This window comes from Leucoraja erinacea, chromosome 12, assembly GCF_028641065.1.
Source record: "Leucoraja erinacea ecotype New England chromosome 12, Leri_hhj_1, whole genome shotgun sequence".
In the NCBI taxonomy this organism is placed as follows: Eukaryota; Metazoa; Chordata; class Chondrichthyes; order Rajiformes; family Rajidae; genus Leucoraja; species Leucoraja erinaceus.
The window spans coordinates 15,632,721-15,653,711 of record NC_073388.1 but is presented as its reverse complement, the minus strand read 5'-3'; the positions used below and the strand labels follow the sequence as shown (position 1 = coordinate 15,653,711).

Here is a 20,991-nt window from a genome sequence, read left to right as displayed (position 1 = left end):
CATTTGAAATAAAGTCAATGGATATGTGTCAAAGTAGTTTGTAAATTGGAAACTGTCCATATTTTTGAATCACCGTGGTAAGGCAGCTCTCAGTATGTTGTAGATTAATCATCTGGAAACGTCATATGCTGAGCCTTGGACAGTCACATTGTGACTTTAATATTTGTCTTGTTTTAGGTTTCATACTTATCTATTTGCATTTTATGCAAATACTTTACCTGTAGATTGGTTTATGCATGACAACCAATAGAATAGCATCACCAACCCTACCCTACTGTATGATTTATATTAACACCCACCTCCTGTACTGCTCAGTCTTGGAAGCGGTTATGATGTTCTGACAACTAACAATCTGCTGTTCCGCTATAGTTTGAATACTGATTAAAGATGATCTTGGATTTAAGATTGTATGACTCAGTTGTTTACATGGTGTCAGAAGTGGGATGACCCATCGCTTGTGTATATCGGGTTTCAGAATTTCAATTCCCAGTCCTACTGGCTTTCCAAACTATTGTCATGTTACTCACGACTGTCTAAAATATTCAGCATTGGCCACTCCAGGATAGTCCACATGCAGCAGAATCACTAGCCACACTTGCTCTCCTCCGGAGTAACTGTTATTCAATGTAGCTGTTCATCATTCTGCACATCTGGAGCTCAAAAACAACGTTCTAATGTGAGTGCCAATACTTGGCTCAAAATAACGTTTGTGTACTGTATCTAGTTGCAGTAGTCCTTAACCTTGATGTCAAATCTTTTTGAGGGGAAAAAATATAACGTAGATTCTGCAACTTGTTCTCTCGACCTAATTACCATATCAAGGTCATATGTGATAGGTGTAGAATTAGACCATTTGGCCCTTCAAGTCTATTCCGCCATTCAATCGTGGCTGATCTATCTTTCCCTCCTAACCCCATTCTTCTGGCTTCTCCCCATAACCACTGACACCTGTACAAATCATGAATCTAGCTATCTCTGCCTTAAAAATATTCACTGACTTGGCCTCCACAGCCTTCTGTGGCAAAGAATTCCACAGATTCACCACCATCTGACTAAACGCATTCAAGCAAACACCCAAGAACATTAACCAATATTGAGAGCAAGTTCCCATGTACAAGCTCTGTATCTTGTCCTCCTAAATTTATTTCAATTCCCATGACAATCAAATTTGATGTCGAGTTGTCTAGTTACCCTATTATTAGGTCATTGGATGACTTGCTCTAGTTCAGGTTCACCTGAACTGGTGGCACAGTGAGGCACCAGTAGAGTTGTTGTCTTACAGTGCCAGAGACCCGGGTTCGATCTGACTATGGGTGCTGTCTGTACGGAGTTTATACGTTCTCCCCATGACCTGCATGGGTTTTCTCAGCGATCTCCGGTTTCCTGCCACACTCCAAACACGTACAAGTCAATTGGCTTTGGTTAAAATAGTAAATTGTCCCTAATATGTGTAAGATAGTGTTAATGTGATATTGTCGGTGGGGGCGCTGCAAGCCGGAAGCCCTGCCAGCAGCGTGTTGGTTTTTTCAACTTTTTTATTTTTTTGTGTGTGTTTTAATGTCTGTTTTTTATGTCTCTCTGTATGTCTTGTGTGGGGGGTAAGGGGGAAACCGTTTCAGTCGCCTCCTCCATGGAGAGGCGACTTTTTCCATGTCGCCTCCCCCGTGGCCTAACATCGATGATCGGGCGGCCTTTCCGGAGACGCACCCGGGGCTTCAGCGGCTGGCGCAGCGTGGATTCTCGGCGCGGAGTGGGAGAGCCCTCGCCGGGGGTCGCCGGAAGGGAGCGCTCCGTTCGCTGGCCCGCGGCAGCCTGAAGCCCCGGTCTGCGAAGCTCCAACTGGCGTGGCGTCCTGGGCCTGGGATTCCTCCTTGGGGACCTGGGAGGAGAAGAAGCTCCGACCACCGGTCCATGGCCTACTTCTACCGCAGGCGCGGCGGGGACTTACCATCAGGAGTGGGGTCCCTCGCCGGGGACCCCTAGAGAGGAGCTTTGACCGCCTAGCCCTGCAGTCTGTTGTGCTTCTGCGGCACGGCGGGAACTTTAAATCTTCAACCGGCGGCCTGCGGCCTACACCAACCTAAAGCCGCGGTCTCCGGTGGGGCAGTACCGATTCTGGACTTACCTGGACTTTGTCTGGACTTTGCCTTGTCTGAACTTCTGGACGCCTGCAGCGGCGGCTGTGGAGGGTTGAGGTCCCGACCACGGGGGAAAATGGAGGAGGACTGGCCAGTTTTTGTGCCTTCCACCACAGTGATATATGCTGTGGTGGATGTTTGTGTTAAAAAATGTTATTGGGTTTGTGTGTGTTCTTTTTCATTGCGCTGCTGGCAAATGATTTCACTTGCACTTTGTCCAAGTGACGAATAAAACTGATATTGATGTGTGGGGATCGCTGGTCGGTGGGCCGAAGGGTCTGTTCCAACGCTGTATCTCTAAATTAGATTAAACTAAACCCGTTCAGTGTCAATATTTATACATTTTACATATAAAGAAAAGCCTGTCAGAAGGTGTCTGTGAACAAGTTGAAAAAACTTGTTTTTTTTTCAGGGTGTTGGCTGGTTGAATATGTGAAGTACATTTAAAGCTGTGCATTCTGATGAGACGAGCATAGTTTGGATTTGCCAGTAGGAAGGACTGCCAGACTCCAGTCGGAGTTTATTAAATTCACAGAGGATTCATTGAGCAGCATATAACGGTTACACTCAAGTAAGCAGTCACCCTATGGTGCGATGAATACTCTAGCTGAATAATATAAGAGGTAAAGAGAGAGAGTTATAATTGAGAAACCTTTAATGAAATTGGAGTCAGAAAAAATTGTAAAAGTTTGGGGTATTTTATTGTCATATGTCCTGAAACAGAACAATTAAATTCTTATTTGCAGCAGCGCAACACATACGTAAACATTGTACTGTAAACACCATATTAAACAATAAATATGTCCAGTATATAAAAATGCATTATAATAGTGCAAAGACAAAAACAATACCCCTTTCCCCCAAGTCTTTGTGGTTCAGAGCTTAGTTGGAGGTTGTAGCGTTTAATAAGCTGATGCAGGGCCGGATTTACGTATAAGCTTCACAAGCTTAAGCTTAGGGCCTCGAGATCTCGGGGGGCCTTGGCATGGCCGGATTTACCTACAGGCCTCATAAGTTGAAGCCTAGGGCCTCAAAATCTAGGGGGCCTCCGGCCAAGGTTTTTTTTTTCCCCCAGAGTAAAATAAATCCTGAGGAAAAAGAAAAATTGGAGCGCAATCAGCGTTTTCGCTTGGATGGAAATTACCCGAAATTCTGATTCTGGCTGCTGGAAATTTTTTGGGGGAAAAATTGCGACCATCCGCACCTGCGCAGTTGGGAGAAGCCGGTGACGCAGTAGCGACGCAAAATGACGCTGTCTCCCCGCTCGTGCGCAGTGGGCCCGGGCGGGTTCAGATCTCCATTTGCACTCCACACAATCACCTTGATGCCTCGTGTCTACTCCAGGTAAGTAGTGGAATATTGCGTTGCAGGAGTGCCTGTTTCTCCGGGGCCGGGGTGGGTGGGGGTGGGGTGTCTGGGTGTGGAACCTGTGGTCGCTGAGGGTGAGGGGGAGGGAGGGGAGAGAGGGGGTGGATGGGAAAGGGGAGGCAGAGAGAGAGAGGGGGGGGGGGGGAGGGGGAGAGAGGGGGAGAGGAGGTGGAGAGGGAGGGGGGGGGAGGGGTGAGGGAAAGGGGGGGATTGCAAAAAGGTAGGTTTTAGAGCAATTATATTTTCTCCTCCATTGAAGAGATTGGCTGAGATGAGAGAGAGGGGACAGTAACAGGGGGGGGATGCGGTGGCATGCTCCTTTTATAACATTATACATAACATTTTACAGTACAAGAGAGATCCCAATCGGTGACTCAAAATGCTCCAAAGTAGGGATGCACCAGAGAGAGGTGGAGCTTACATAGGGCAATGGACCCCGGGCAAGGGTCTTTCAGCTTCGCACTTGTGATAAGGAGGGCCTCGTGAATAATATTTTTGACACAGGATATGCTGGGACTGTATCTTTACACTTCAGTAATTGCATTTCAAATAATAAGCTTTAAGCTGATTTTAGACTGGCAATAAATAAAACGCAGCTTTCGAGCCCTTATCTCAGGCCCTTTCCAACTCGCATATCACATTGTCTTCTCCAGTTATCCTCACACAAATGCTAGGGCCTCCTCTAAATCCGGTGTGCTGAGCTTTGGGTTTTTGTCAAAATCAATAAAGTATGCATTATCACCCTTCAAGATTGTCATTTAAAATATAAACAAAGAATAGACTTTGGAAAGTGTAAAAAAATTACAGCAGCAAGTTTGTTTTTTTAGGGGAATCATGTTTCAATAATTCAATAATTTATTTTTGTTTCTGTCTTATTGTGATCAAGAAGATAGTGCAATAAAAGAAAATGATGATACATGATGAGCGTACAAAGATTTCAGATTTGTGTGTGTTGGGCTGAGACGGATGACGATGGAAGCACTCCATCTATCCACTCAGATGATTATAGTGATGTGAATGCCTGGGGGGGTAGGGTGGGTGGAGGAGATGGTGGAAACAGGCAACATAATCAATTATGTTTTTCATACCCTCTTCTCGTTTCTCCCATCAGCCAAAAGATATAAAAACTTGAAAGCAGCTACCACCAGATTCAGGGGCAGATCTTCCTTGTCATCAGTCCCCATCATAAGGTCGAGTTTATTACCGATGTTACAAGCTATCACATTGCGAACCTACCCCATTACGTACCTTGAACCTTTTCTTCTGCAGCTAACGCTAATGTTGTGGGACAATATTCTGCATTCTGCTATTTTTCTCTTTCCATCAAATGACAGCTGTTACAATGACAGGGCTCTCACTTAACTTTTTTCCCTGTTGCCAGCTGGGCAACCTTAGCAGCTTTTTAGGTTGCCAAATGACAGTTTAGGTGGTCATTTAAGACGGTTTGAATGACGCATGCGATAATATGCTCGGACGAAGTGTGTAGTTACCAGTCGGAATTATGCTCAATGAAGCATTCACATATTATTTCTGCTTCAAATAAAGTCACAAACTAAACATATTCACCAATCAAGACATGATCACCACAATGACATGCAGCAAAATTACAACACAGTATCTCAACTGTTTTTACACATTGCAATGAATGCAATTTCTATTAGTTCTTTCCACTTCCAAACAAAAATGTGGTTGGATTATTCAGCGTATGATCAACCTGTGTCAATAAATAGTAAGATTAAACGAGAACTTACCAGTTCGAAGTTTGATCGTTATTTTATGAGGAGTACGTTGAGGGAGTACATGAAGAACCCCGCCAGGACGCATGCGTGTCATTCTTCAAAGCAGCGGTGTGAAATCACTGATAACTGTAATGACTGAACATAGTAAGATTAGAGAAGAAAATACCAGTTGAGTATATGATCAAGGGTGGGAGGGGAGGGCACGTATTCCCTCAACGTACTCCTCATAAAATAACGATCAAACGTCGAACTGGTAAGTTCTCGTTTAATCTTACTATTTTACTTCGGAGTCACGTGAGTGACTACGTGAAGATTTCAAAGCTCTGTGATTTCATGCCGTGGAAACGAGTCCACGCCTCACATCTGCCTTAATTGACTGTGGGAGGAATTGTGTTAACATGTTTAGACATGAATCCAACATTGAAATCCATGATAAATTGTTAACAACAAATTATAGCCCCTATTTATGGGGTGAAATTATATTACAGAACTTAAAATTGGCTCTGCAAAGTTCCAGTTTAACTACTGGTTTGTGGTAGAATAGTTGGAACATTTTCCCCTGATCCATCCTGCTGTCTCGAGGATTTGGTTTATTGGTACATCCAACTTCATAGCTGCCGATGTAGCTGCAGCGCTGGTGGAATAAGATTTGAATATGTTAGTATCCACCCCAGCTGTTGTTAAAACCTGTTTCAGCCATCTGGAAATAGTTTGAACCGACACTTTTTTGTGGGTTTGTTTGTGGCTGATTAGTAGTGCCATCTCATAGCCTCAGATGTTTTTGGTGTTCTCCATATATAACAATAATTATCTTATTATACAGAGACGATATCTGTATGGTAATCCCTAAATTCTATTTTGAGGCCTGATGATCCCGGACTGTTCTGTTTGACTAATTCGTAATATGAAACGTTATATTCCTGTTGAAGAAGTCATATAGTCCAGCCTTAACTTATGTACGACTGTACCCTTAGTGCCGTGACCAAAGCCATCAGCTTGACTGTTTAGTGCGTCAGTCTTTGCAGTGACAGAGCTGTTGCTGGAGACCAATTCCTTAGCAACGTTAAGGCAATACTCGTATCCCACTTAGAGTACCTGGTTCTTGGGGGATAGATATTAAAAATTCCCCTCATAAGTTTGGTTACCGGGGTGAGTCCCAACAGAATGACGCTCTGATCCTCGCCATAGATATGTTGATAAGGCACTTCTGGCGCAGTTAATGGCACTAACTGAGCCCCTCATCATAATGGAGGCCTGCCAGGAATTCGAGAACAGACGTTATGTTCATCAAACTGTAGGTGATGTTGTTTCTGTGACAATATATCTCCCATTTCCTGATGTATACCAGATATAGTTTTTGGTGGACTGTCTGTGGCCCGCTGAGATAATGTTCAATGTTCGGTCCGCCAGTCCCAGTTGCAGTAGAGGTTTCTTTAGACTCTACAAATTGATAGGTTTGTTGTTTTTGACATGAATGGGTTCCCCTGTTACGGGATGAACCAATAATCTGGTTGTTTCAGGATGGTGATGCATGGTTAAACCCCGTGTTGAGTATCATAGGGAACCATGGTTAAGTAGGCCAATCGGCACTACCAATTAACAGACGCTGAGTCTTGTGTTTTTCGTAATACCCGACTGATGATGCAGAAAAGGAGAGAATGCATAGATAAACAATTGCCCCCTCAATGCAGTGAAAAGCATCTGTCCCTGCTGTCCCAGGGTCTGGTTCCCAAGAAACACAGTTTGGTAACTGGTGATTAAGTCTTATTTTATTGAATTTGCGTGACCTGATGTCTGTCACTGAATTTTGGGTTACCTGGTAGGTAAGTAGCTGATATTCCAATATTTCTCTGGATACACCATTACCAAATTGTATTAGTCAGATTGTCACTCTGTAGTCTAACACGCTGGTGATTTATCCCAGAGCAGTATGACTTTAGGCCATAGAACGCACCCCACATTTCCAGGTAGTTTATGCCCAGTGTCTGTGACAATGATGCCTCCTGTGCCTTTCATCTACCTCCACAGATGGAGATGGAAATTGGTAGTACCCCAACCAAGCGCACTGGCATCAGTTTGTAGCACCACTAAGGGTTTGCTGATAACGATAGGGTTGGAACAATGCTGAATGTTATCCCTCCACCATTTTAATTCCATAAGCTTTGATTGGTGGCTTATTGGTCTGTCGAAATGACCAGTATTAACTTTGAGTGTTTGTATTTTGCCCTTTGTAGATTTTTGGTAATACAAAGGTCCAAATTGTGTGGCTGGAAAGGCAGACACTATATGCCAATTACCCTTGCTACCAATCTGATAGACGGTTCACTGATGTCAGTGGGGTTGTTACAGGCCTCTATCATTCTGATATAAGTTAATCTTCATTTTCACCTGTCCACAAGACCTTTTTCCAGAGCTGTGGTTGCTCTTTTAAGAACTTCTTGGCAAACTGTAACCTGACCATCCTATTTTCACGACTAACCAGTGGTTTGCATCTTCAGTGCTGCCTCTGTATTTCTGTTCATGAAGTCTTCTGCTGACAGTGGTCATTGACCTGTCGGACAGGTGTTGAGATTTTTCTTTATTTATAGAGGGAATTCTTCTGTCATTAGCTGTGGCGGTCTTCCTTGGCCTGCCAGTCCCTTTGCAATTAGTAATCTCACCAGTGCTCTCTTTCTTCTTAATGATGTTCCAAACAGTTGATTTTGGTAAGCCTAAGGTTTGGCTGATGTCTAACAGCTTTTCTTTCTTGGTTCTCAGTCTCATAATGGCTTCTTTGACTTTCATTGGCACAACTTTAGTCCTCATATTGATAAATAGCAATAAAAGTTTCCAAAGGTGATGGAAAGACCGGGGGAAAGACGAGCTGCTGAGCGCTCTCTTATATCTGCATTAAGGAGTAATGCAGATATAAGCATAAGGGGGGGGGCGCTATGTACAAGATACATTTATTTTTCACGTACCAATTGGTACAATGAAATGTGTCACCATACAGCCATATGAATAATAAAGAGCACAGAACACGATAGACTTTAACACAGACATCCCCACACAGCGGAATCAAAGTTTCCCACTGTGAGGGAAGGCTCTAAAATTCAGTCATCCTCCTCCGTTGTTCAAACGTGGTCAGGGGGCTCCCGACCACTGTATAAGCACAGCTGTAATTTCTACATGGTGAAACCAAAATGTATAAAATTGGCCTTTAATAAAATCTGACAATGTGCACTTTAACCACATGTGATGTTTTTAATTACAAAACTCAAATTGTGTAGTACAGAGGGAAATAAACAAATGATGGATCTTTGTCCCAAATATTATGGAAAGCACTGTATCTTCATTATACTTCCTATCATGTAATCTGTACGGACTCAATTTCATTTTCCCAGTTCCTCCATCTCTACATTTGTAATGATGACAAGACTTTCAACACAGGTGCCTCTGAAATGTCAACCAAAGGAGGAGGGAAGGGTGGGGTGGGTTACGACACTCGCAGCGCAAGCAAGACGGAGCTGTCTTCAAAATTTGTCAGATTTTTTAAGATTTTCATTAATAACTCGAGAAATAAAGCATGACATTTTCAGATAAGGGCATTTTGGAAATGGGGAAAATTCTGTACCGGAATATGTAAAAATATTACCATTGGCGCATTGTTTTTTCGAGAAGATGTGATTATATATACAGAAACAAACACACACACACAATCCAAGATCAGACTTTTAATAGTTACTAGACCAAGTGGGACCCGTCTGGTTCCGTCCCCTCAATGCGCCAGTTGCTGGGTGGTGGGGGTGGGGGTGGGGCGGCCTGTGGCGTCACACATACTAGCCACCTCCCCCCACACACACACACACACACACACACACACACACACACACACATACACACACACACACACACACACACACACACACACACCAATCCCCACACACACTAATTATATTAATTTTATTAATTTGCTCCTTTTACCCCATCCCCGCCCTATTCACTCACACAGGCTCCCAACTCACAGGTGGGTCTAGAGAGGGGGCAGAGACAGAGAGAGGCGGAGAGAGAGCGGGATGAAGAGGGGGGGGAGTAACAGGCAATCAAATCAACACACAAAACATTTTCTAAAAAAAGGTTTTCTTTACTGCAAAAACCTACAGTATTATTTGCAGTTTGTGCATGCTCCTTTATAACATTTTACATAACTTCTTACAGTACAACTTGATTATTAAAACAAGGACAACTTCAATTCTTGATTTTTAAAAATTTATACAACAGTGACCCCAATCATCCCATTCCACCCACTCATTACTCTTGACAACCAAAATTATTTATGAAATATTGGTCATAAATTTGGTGCAAATATTATCCAAATTAAGGCTCAGAATGCGCCAGAGAGCATCTAAAACCTCAGAGCTTCCAAGGCCCTTAAATGGGCCCTGGACCCTGGCCGCGAGGGACTTCGCGCTTCACGCTCGTGATGTGCACTGTGCGCACATTATTTCACATAAAATATTTGTAATCTTGTCATGCCACCTTCCTCTTTGAAAAGCTTTACACGGGCTTGTTTAAATCATCCAACATGCTAGAAAAATGCAGGGACTAGCATTTCTCGCTGAAATGTATCTAAATCTTGAATTTGCTTTGTGATGGTATCCCCTTTATCTTAACCAGTGATTTGACAACAGATGCAATATTGGTCAGGCTAGGCTGCATCATTTTCAAGACGCCTTTTTCAATCCTCCTTGCTGCAATACTGCATTTGCTTCATCGAGCTTCCAACTACATTATCGCTGTCCTAAAAGAATGGGAAATGGTTCAACCTATATTTCCTATGCTCCAGAAACAAGGTCCTTATACGGAATGTATTCACACTAAATGTCCTCCATCAGCTGGATCCTGTTATATAGGTCACTGCCCTCTGACAATAAAGAGCCACATATTCACCTTCCCTATCTTAGGAGTTAAATCCTCGCGATTTGATGAGAATCAGCACCTCCTTCTGTGCCTCTGAATAGCCATTACAGCCATCTAAGAAGTTGAAGAGTACAATCTGTACAAAATCATAGTTACCTAGGCAGCAGTGATCCGTTATATGTTTGTAACATAGACTTCTTGCAATAGGCACTTCAAAACACTGGTTCAATACCATCAACAGTGTCTCTGCAAAATCTCAAAAATCCATTAACAGGATAAGGAAACCAATTGCTCGCCAACATTGAAGTCCTAATTACATTGAATTGACCTGGGCTACGCTGAATACAGTAACTGACTCCTGTCCGAGTTCTGTCATGGCAAGAGATCACCTGGTTAACAGAAGAAAAGATTTAAAGATATTCACAAAGCTGTGTTCACAAAGTTGCTTCCCAAATTCACGACGCTTTATAAAAGCTACAGCGTGTCAAACTGCTCCTGGGCTACTGCACCTCAGTGAAGGAGAGTTCTCGGGTTGGTATTGGGAACCTAGAGTTTGTAGTTCAGAAGCACATGCAAGCCCAGTATAAAGGTGGAAGGAGGTTATCTTCTCCCAACCTTATCTACTTGTGTACTATTAGGATACCTCCTGCTGCATCCGTAACAGATTCTATGAATCCCACATTGGCATCAACACTCACTTTGAAGCTCACAGAAGCAAATCATGCACAATGCCTAGGAAATGCCTTGGAATAAGGCAATCAGATAAGGCGAGTGTTGATGCACAATGTGTAATTGTGTAAATGAGCAGCTTGTTCTTTGACAATGAATAATTTAAATATAATGTTTGTTTATAACATTATTGTGAAGAGTTTCACTTCCACTTGTTTACTTTCACCTGAAATGCAGTGACCTGTTATGCAGGCAAACAGAGCAGCAATAGCTCTATTATTTTTGATATACAATAATTGGAACAGCCGGAAAAGATCTGGGATTTTCATTTAATCTAAAGTTTGGTAGATTTAATAATACTGTGCACCTTTTATATAGGTTTTAAGTTTCAACATAGTTTATTTGCTCAAGGTCTCGTATTGGAGCACAATTTTCTGACCAAGAGTGAGAATTATGCTGAGCAAACTAGGTTTTAAAGAGAAAGAGAGTTTTCAGTTTATATTGTGGGTTTGATAGAGGGCACCATAAACTAATATTGAATATAGAAATATTTAAAAAAATGTTTTTTTCACATTGTCATTCAGGGCTTCATACATTACCACCACTTATATACAAATGTTCCTGTTACACAGTAGTTAATGTGTGTGCACTTGTGATTCAAGACCCACTCAAATCCCTGTTTTAACTATGTTGCAGATCAGCTCGTACTTCAGCAGTATAATTGCTGAGAAGTTGAGATGTAACACATTCCCAGATACTGGTAAAAGGAAGCCTCAGGTGAATCAAAAGGACAGTTTCTGGCTTGTCACAGCTCGATCCCAGCCTTCAATACACAATTGGTTTACTGATCTGGCTGGAACCAAACCACTAACCCAACTTGCAAAAAAGGTAAATTTTTCTTAATACAAATGTTTATGTAGATGCATTAATATTTGATATTTTTAAGGCACAGATCCTTCAGTGATTGTTGTTTCATTATAATAATACTGCAAAGTTTTGAAGTGTAATATACATATTCGAGAATTTAAAAAGAGTTAAGGTTGACACCTGTTGCCGTAGAACAATTTTAGTTTCCCAGAAATGAAAATGTTTTCTTTTGGATTAGATTAAGTCATGAAATTATACAGAAAAAAGTATATTTATGCACGAAAAAAAGCACGATTGAATATTTGTCTGAGCAAATCACTGCGCTTCATCCAAATTCCAGTTAATATTTTCAGTGTTTTGTAGGATCATATTTTAAATTGTAACAGTTTCTGCTGAATAAATGTCTTGGAATTTAAAAAAAATAAAAATTTGACTGATGCTATTTCAGGTGCCTATATTTAGTAAGAAGGAAGAAGTCTTTGGCTATCTGGCCAAATACTCGGTGCCAGTAATGAGAGCAGCCTGGCTGATAAAAATGACATGTGCCTATTATGCAGCTATAACTGAAACAAAGATGAAAAAACGTCATGTCATAGATCCATGTATAGGTAAGCTTAACAATAAAATGTGGGTTTATTTTATATAGATAGATGTTGTTTTGGTAGTATGAGGGTTAAATCAATTTAATGTCAGATTTGTAGCTTACCATGCTGAAGATTAAGCCTACATTTTATTTAAGTTTAGTGTGCAGGAATAGTTAATGCAGTTAAGTAATAGAATGCTGGGAATTATACCTCCATCTCCAGATCAAAACTGGAGTTCTAAAAGTGCTGATAATGATAGTAATGTGATTTAAAGTTAATACATGTCACTGTTCTGAAATAACCAATTGGTAGACTTGAGAGTAGACTGGGTACCTTTCTCATATGTGGCTATTAATCTTTCTTCAGTAACTTCTGAGTAACTGGATTCTCTGAACACTGGGGTTTATTTTATTACTGATTTTAAAATTTGTTTTAGCCTAACTGGAGTGATTTGCAGGAGTGATCTTTAAGGGGATCAATTTCCTTTTGCAGAATGGACTCAGATCATCACAAAGTACCTTTGGGAACAGCTGCAAAAAATCGCTGAGTCCTACCGGCTAATATCTACACAGAACAGTGGAACACCAGTACCCCCCACTGTACCTGAAGTGGAGCAGGCCATGAAACAGTGGGAATATAATGAAAAACTGGCTCTTTACATGTTTCAGGTAACAAGAATTTTCATATGTGTATGAAGTGAAGTAGGTGAGAGTATTGCGTATGTACTTTTAGTTGAATATTATTTATTTCTAAATGGCAGTGGTGGAATACAGCCCAAACTATTGAAAACAGGAAATTTATATCTTTATGTGATCCGGTTAAGGAAAGGCTTCTACCATGAAAAGTATAATTCAATTCAATAAATATTGTGATTTGGGCACTAACGAAAATGCCATTGAAAGCTACCATATAAACCTTTTCAGTGGTGTTCTTAAAGGAAACTGTATCATCCTTTTCTGATCCGATTGGAACTTTGCACTAAATCTTGAAGTGCGTCAAAATGTATTGATTTAGGGAAATCAACGGCGAGCTACAGATTTATTTTCCCTCAATCTGGAAAGTAATTTTGTTTTACAAAGCTGCATTAGGTGCCTCTGTTTTGGAGAAGGGCTTAGACTTGCATACTATTTACTTAAAATACTTTTTGATTAACTGACGCAAACTAAATGGTTCAAAAAGATGAAACTGTTGCTGTTTGAAATAAATAAAACAGCTGGAAATACCCAGAGAAAAACTCATAGCTTTTCAAGTTAGTGATCTATCTTCAAAATTGAGAAGCCCCCTTTCCAATCACACCATGATTCCCCTTGGCCTCCTGCGCTTTTCCAAGTGAACTCAATGCAAATTTGTGGAAGACCTCATTTGATGTCAAAATGAAACTTACCACTGAATTTAACAATTGCAGATAATCAGTGCATCTCAACACTCACTTTTCCAGTTCACCAAGTTCTTTTTTTAAAATCTTTTTTTTGCTGGTAATTTCTCATAATTAATTTCTTCTCCTGTTTGCACTTCCACTAAATTGTCTTTGTTAATCATCAGTCCGAAGATCACCCTATTTCATCAGGCACCATCACACCCGTTATCATTTAATTGCATCTAACTTCCTATTAATTACATAAATCTACCTTCCTATCTTCACAGACCTGCCCTTTTTCCCCTCTTCTTTTTCCATCCTTGAGTTTCAATTTATCTGATGAATCAATTTGAATAGTTTTTTTTCCCCCTCTCACCTGCTCCCTGACCTGTATATTTCCAGGATTCTTGTTATTTTATTTCATATTTTCAGCACCTGCAATACTTGGTTTTAGATTTATGTGTTTTCTTGGTTCCCTTGCTCTGGATATAGGATGGAATGCTGGACAGGCATGAGTTCCTCACCTGGGTTCTTGAATGCTTTGAGAAGATCCGACCGGGGGAGGATGAACTTCTTAAATTACTACTCCCACTAATGTTACAGGTAGGGAAAATATGTCTGCTGCACCAGGACATTTTTATTGAGAAATTCTCAGATCATTTAACATTGCATCTTAAAGACTACAGAGATTAAAAGTAAAAGTACACAGTTAAAGCATTATAAAACTGTATAGATTCTCTTTTTAACTTACAGGTTTATCGTGTTGGATATTCATGTATATCCCAAAATGTTTTCAAATTCAGTACACTTATGTGATATTTGTGATTCTTCCAATTTGTCATGTCCAATTGTTCAATCAGGGGAGAAAGTGGTTATCATTTGGTTTATTTTACTGTTTAATGATTGTAATATGATCATTAAAATCTTGATGACATTACTGTTAACAGTACTCTATATTGGGGAAACCAAACTCAGATTGGCTGACTGTTGAACACTTCCTTCAGTCTGCAAGGATTATCCTAAACTATCCGTTGCCTGATGCCTTAATCCTCCATCTTACTGCCACTCTGACCTCTGTGGCTTTAACCTCTTACAGATTCCAGTGACCAATCTTTCCCGCATCTACCAATCCCCGATGTAAGCCTGAGGATCAATCCCTTATATTCTGCCTAGGAATGTTCTATCTCTTGGGATCAAACTCAACAATTTCCTGTTGTATTATAACTGCCCAGTTCTGATGCCAGGTCATCTACTTGTAATATTAGCTCTATTTTGTTCTATTTCTGTTGTTGCTGCCTGACCAGCTGAATATTTCCAGTGACTGTGTTCTGCATTTTATAGTTTCTTCTCTCATTTTTCTTGTTCATCTTCTTGTTTGCAGATCAGTTGTTATTCATTCCTCTCTTATAAATAGTGACAAAAGTAATTGTGTCACTTGGACAAGCATGTTTTCACCTAAAACCAAGCATTCACTTTGTTCTTTCCACCAACTTAAAAAACTCTGCAACTTAAAATACGTTTGATTTCTCTGTTCTAATTCTAGGGAAGGGTCATTGATCTAAAACATTAAATGGGTTTCAGTCGCTACAGATGCTGTCTGCCCTGCTGAATAACCATATAACCATACAACAATTACAGCACGGAAACAGGCCATCTCGACCCTTCTAGTCCATACCGAACACGTATTCTCCCCTAGTCCCATATACCTGTGCTCACGCCATAACCCTCCATTCCTTTCCCGTCCATATTTACTTCCAATACTTCCAACATTTTCTGTTTTTATATCAGAAGTTCAGTTTTTTATTTTGTTTTACATATACTGTTAACACTGTTGGAGTATCAGTGTAGAAATGTTGCATACAGTTAAGTTCTCTAATACCTGAGCAGTGATATTGATTTAGTAACTATATAGAATGCCCTTTAGGACATTAAAAACTTGTTATTTCCTTATTTTTATTTTCTGTCTAGTACTCCGGAGAGTTTGTGCAATCTGCCTACCTATCGAGACGCCTGGCCTACTTCTGTACCCGACGTCTCTCCATGTTGCTAGGTGATAGTGGTAGTAATGTTGTGACAGGAGGACATCAGTCCCATGTGATTCCAGCACCCACTTCAAATACTTTGCCTCCAACACCAACACCACCACCCAATGGGACCACCCAGCCGCAGTCTCCGTTTATGGATTTTTATATTTGTCCACAGCATCGTCCTGTTGTGTTTGGATTAAGTTGCATGCTTCAGGTAGGTCAGCAATTGAACCAGCCTTTAACTTTGCCAATTATTTGGTAACCTTCACTGTTAAACTTTTTCCCAATGAAGCAGAAGGTTTAAGATGCTCAATCCCGAATAGGAAAGTGCAATTTATCATGAAACTTTATAGAACCCAGTGAGCCTCTGCCCTGAAGTCAAACTTCCATGCACCATTATATCATACAAACCCCCCCAATTTTTTTAAAAATTCCAGTCTTGGATGTTGTAATGTGCTTACAAGAAGTACATGAAATGTTATACATTGCATTTTGCCCAAAGTTCAGGAAAGCATATCAGCTGGATTGGATTTGAATTTATGGTAGATATAATTCTCGGGAAGCAGCTATTCCTGAGTCTGTTTGTCCTGATTTGATGCACCTATAGCGCCTTCGCCCTTCTGTTCTCAGGGAGGGTAGAGGGCAAGTCCAATGCATCCTCAATGAGCGCTTTTGTTTTCCTGGTTCAGAGCCAGATATGAGCAAGGGTTGTCAACTCCCTGACTTCCTCTCTGTCAGCTGCCTGCTGAAAATATATGGATATTTTAATTAATGAAGACAGGATTAGATTTCACTTCCATCGTTGCCTACTGGAACACAGTCAGAGGTAACATATGAAGGAAATACTTTAACCAGAGCATTGCAGAAACATTAAAACTCTTTTATTTTATTTTCCTTTTTATGATTATTTTTCTTGCTATTCTAAGCCAAGCAATGCAGAGCAGACAGATTATGTATTCACCACCGACCAAAGGGGAAATCACAGGGAGAGTAAGCAACATGATAGTAAGCCGCAACATGATAGTAAGCCAAATCATTGTATTGAATCTAATGGGAGACGTTTCTGATCATTACCTCGTGACCCCCAGTGAAAAGGGCTCATTGGCCAAATCAGGTTGCGATCAGACTCGTCAATGTGTCTACACAATGGACTGGAGATGCTCGATATTTGACCTTGCACATAGGGATTGAGCACATGGATGAGGGAGCAATAGATTCCCGGCGCCAATTAAACTAACCGAGCTAGTAAAGAGAGGAAGGAAGAAAATGGAGAATGCAATGCAAATGGAGAATTCTATGCAAACCCTAAACATTATTGTTGTATTTGTTCCATGATTAAAATGATTTATGATTTACTATTATCTGTATGACATTTGGCTACTTGTTTTGCAGAGTATTGTTCTATGTTGTCCAAGTGCATTGGTATGGCATTACTCATTGACTGATTGCCGAAATAAGACTGGATCCCCACTCGATCTTTTACCCATAGCACCATCTAGCCTACCCATGCCAGGGGGAAACTCTGCATTTACCCAACAAGTATGTGAGATTCTGTTCATTGGTACTAAAGTAATGGTATAAAAATTGGTCAAGCAGTTGTGAAGCACTTTGGGAAATGTCATTTATTCAGAGTTTTTTGCAGAGACAAGTTGATACTGAAATTTGGTTGTACTGTTTGCCAAATCCATCACCAGGTTCGAGCTAAAGTGCGGGAAATTGAGGAGCAGATTAAAGAAAGAGGTCAAGCTGTGGAGGTCAGGTGGTCATTTGATAAGTGTCAAGAAACTACAGCAGGTAATAATAACTTTATGGTGGACTAACAAGATGTCTTTGTATTCAAGCCTTAAGTGAATTGGCAGCGAAACAAGGATTACATTTTGCTGTTGAACATTGGCTAAATGGAATTCCAATGCAAGAATTTGTAGCAACGGTAAAATACCATTGAACCTGTGTTTTTGATAGATCTCAATTCCAAGTATCCACATTCGCGTCACATCTCAAAACCCTCTCTGCCTTAGTAACGTCCTTGTACTGTCTAGTTTAGTGTTTTTTCTTGGAATTTTATCCTGCACTTCTGAAATAGAAACATTATAGGCTGCAAATATTCAGCAGTTCAAGGGGCATCAATGGATAGAGAAACATGGGTAAAGTTTCAAGCCAATTACGTTTTGTCAGAACCATTCTATTTGGGTGCAAACATGCCTTAAGAATTCTTTATTATTCATAATCTTCTGGTTTGATATTTGATCTTTTTTTGTAAAGTGAATTTAGATTCCTTCCCTTCTCCCTTCAGGATTGTCTTGGGTCTGAAGTTAAGGAGAATGTCAAATTCCCTCCCCTCCCAGACCAATCTCTTTGACCGCAATGTATAAAGTACATCCTTATTTGCTATTATCTTCACCCTTCCTTTAAGGATATGATTTTAAAGACTGACATTTTGCATATGAGTACACTTCTGGTCATGTCTATTTCTTCTCTCTCCTGAGCACTCAAGACTTCCTTTACTTTGGTTCATGCTGTGGATTGAGCCTTGATAGAGAAAGAGAAGCGGTGTATGTGTACTTCACCTTAACTAGAAATGAAGTCAAATTATAGAGTAGTCTCTAACTGAAAAATAATTTATTCCTGAGGTTTAATTTCATTTGGCATCCAACTAATTGCTGTGTAATGTGTAATAACATTGATGGATGTTAAACAAAGATGTCTGTTTCAAATGTACTGAATCTGAGGAATTTAAAATTCACAGCATTTTGTGTTTTCTTTAGAAAACAGTATGTTTGAATCTCTCATGCACTGACCCTGTTTGTGCAGGTTTTACGATTGGTCGTGTATTACATACGTTGGAAGTACTTGACAGCCACAGCTTTGAAAAGTCTGATTTCAACAACTCATTGGATTCGCTTTACAACAGGATATTTGGATCAGGGCAGAATAAAGATGGGCAGGAGGTGAGTTTATCACTATACACTGTATTTGTTGCCACATTTAGTTGACGAAACAGCACGAGTCATATCTCATTTCCTTTTGACGTCATCATTTCCTTTCTATGGTCGGATTTCAAACTTGCCAGTCATCTTCATTGTCCATTTTTTCATGCATGAAGCTGAATGCTTATTATTACAGTTTGGAAATAAAGGGATAATAAAAGAATAACATGCTCTTGACCATATTTAAGATTGCATGATATTTGACAATGTCAGTGGGAGAAAAACTTGGCTGATTGTCCTTTGTTTCACCTTCAGTGGAGGCAATTTGTAAACTGGAACTAAAAAAACACCAAGTGGAATGTTAACATGCAGTTGGTCTAATGTATTAAAATAAAAGCTGTGATGTGAGCACAGTTCGTTAATCAATTAACATTTGTTTAAAGTTCACTGTAAGATACCCGGAAAACAATTGCAGATGTGTGGTTTCCACTTATCTTAGATTAATTCCCCATTTTCACTAATATAATATTAAATCCATAAACTCTCAACCAATAAAAACATTGATAGCTCAATCCATGTATATATTTTCAGTAATTATTGCTATGAAATATTACGAAATAAGCTTGAAGACTTTTGCATATAATCTTCTAATAGAAACGTATTTTGACTCCAATTTCATCCATTATTACAGGAAGAATCTTCGATAATTACGAAATTAATTTGAGCAATTGCTTTTTAAAGTAATTGTGAATATATTAGACTGAATACTCTGTTTAAAATTATTCAAAGATTCTGCTACCACTCTTTTGGACAAGAAAGTTGCACAGACTCGATCTCTGAGAGAAGAAATTTAAACTCTTCTGTGTAACCCCTTAGTTTTAAACAGTGACATTGCTGGGCTGAATTTTTCCATGTGTATTAGGGTTGCTGCGCTGACAAATGGTGAAAAGCGCACATACTTTCAGAAGAAACATAATTTCCATCTATCTTTTCAAGACCCCTCAGCATATGCATGTTTCAGTTCCTTCTTACTCTCCCGAACTGAAGTTGATACAAGCCTAATCTGTTCTACTTTTATCCTGAGAAACCTCTGAAATATTATATTCTTCCTTAAACAAGATCACACTCTGCAACAATTTAGCTTTCCTAATCACATGGTGTACCTTCGTAAACCCTTTTGCAAACAACACCCAAATCCCCTGTACTTTGGTGTCCTCCCATGTGATACTCCATTTTCATATCTGTGCCCACTTGCTGAACCCATCTATTTCTTATTGTACCTAGACCTTCTTTAGCTCAGGAGAGTCATTGGTTGTCACAGACTCATGTTCCCCAGGGCCTACAATCTACAACCTTGAATTGCTTGCATAAAGAAGATTTGGTAACGCAATGTAAAGTACATATTGAACTTGAACGTTAGCCTTTTACGGCATGATGGGCCCTGCATTTAACCACTTAACGAACATGAACATCTCTTTCGTCCTGCAGCTTTCTCAGTTAATTGAAAAATGTAAATGTAATGTAATATTTATTGGCAGTGTTTCCATTTAATATAGGTTATGGTGCCTGATTTTACTACCTAAAGGGTGTCTTTCTACATTGATGATAAATACTGAACTGATGTATCATAATAGACACAAACTGCTGGAGTAACTCGGGCATCATCTCTGGAAAGAAGGAATGGGTGATGTTTCGGGTCGAGACCCTTCTTCAGACTGACGTTAGGGGGGGGAGATAGATAGATCGATAAGGAAGTGTGAAGGTGCGAAAACAGGGCAAAGGGAATGCAGATCAAGGAAAATGTAGAATAGATCATTGTTAGCTTGGAGAAGGAAGCAAACAGATAAAATGTAGTCTGAGAGTAAGACAGGTCGGAGAACTGGGAAAGGGGAGGGATGGAGAGAGAGGGAAAGCAAGGATTACTTGAAGTTAGAGAAGTCAATGTTCATACCGCTGGGGTGAAAACTGCTCAAGCAAAATATGGGGTGCTGTTCCTCCAATTTGCGCTGGGACAATGGAGGAGGTCCAGGACATAAAGGTCAGCGTTGGATTGGGAGGGGCTGTTAAAGTGTCCAGCAACCGGGAGATCGGATAGGATTATGCGGACTGAGTGGAGGTGTTCAGCAAAACGATTGCCGAGCCTGTGCTTGGTCTCGTCGTCGATATACGTGCAAGCAAGTGAACCTCTGCCTCACTTGAAAAGGCTGTCCGGATCCTTGGACGGAGTTGAGGGGGGAGGTATAAGGACAGATGCTGCATCTCCTGCGGTTACAGGGAAAGGTACCTGGGGAGGAGGGGTGGTTTGGGTGTGAAGTGACGAGTTGACCAGGGAGTTGCGGAGGGAATGGTCTCTGCGGAAAGGAGTGGAGATGGGAAGATGTGGCTAGTGGTGGGATCCCGTTGGAGGTGGTGCAAA

The 20,991-nt window shown here is 40.5% G+C and overlaps 1 protein-coding gene across 1 annotated transcript in view; it reads left to right on the top strand.

Annotated features, from left to right (window-relative positions):
- The window catches only part of med12 (mediator complex subunit 12), a 363,139-nt gene that overhangs the window by 18,765 nt on the left and 323,383 nt on the right, over positions 1-20,991 (top strand). The window contains exons 3-10 of the mRNA XM_055643638.1: positions 11,510-11,701; positions 12,129-12,288; positions 12,757-12,932; positions 14,114-14,224; positions 15,590-15,862; positions 17,041-17,187; positions 17,343-17,442; positions 18,460-18,596. Coding sequence (XP_055499613.1) covers positions 11,510-11,701; positions 12,129-12,288; positions 12,757-12,932; positions 14,114-14,224; positions 15,590-15,862; positions 17,041-17,187; positions 17,343-17,442; positions 18,460-18,596 — 1,296 coding nt within the window. The remainder of the gene's footprint in view (positions 1-11,509; positions 11,702-12,128; positions 12,289-12,756; positions 12,933-14,113; positions 14,225-15,589; positions 15,863-17,040; positions 17,188-17,342; positions 17,443-18,459; positions 18,597-20,991) is intronic.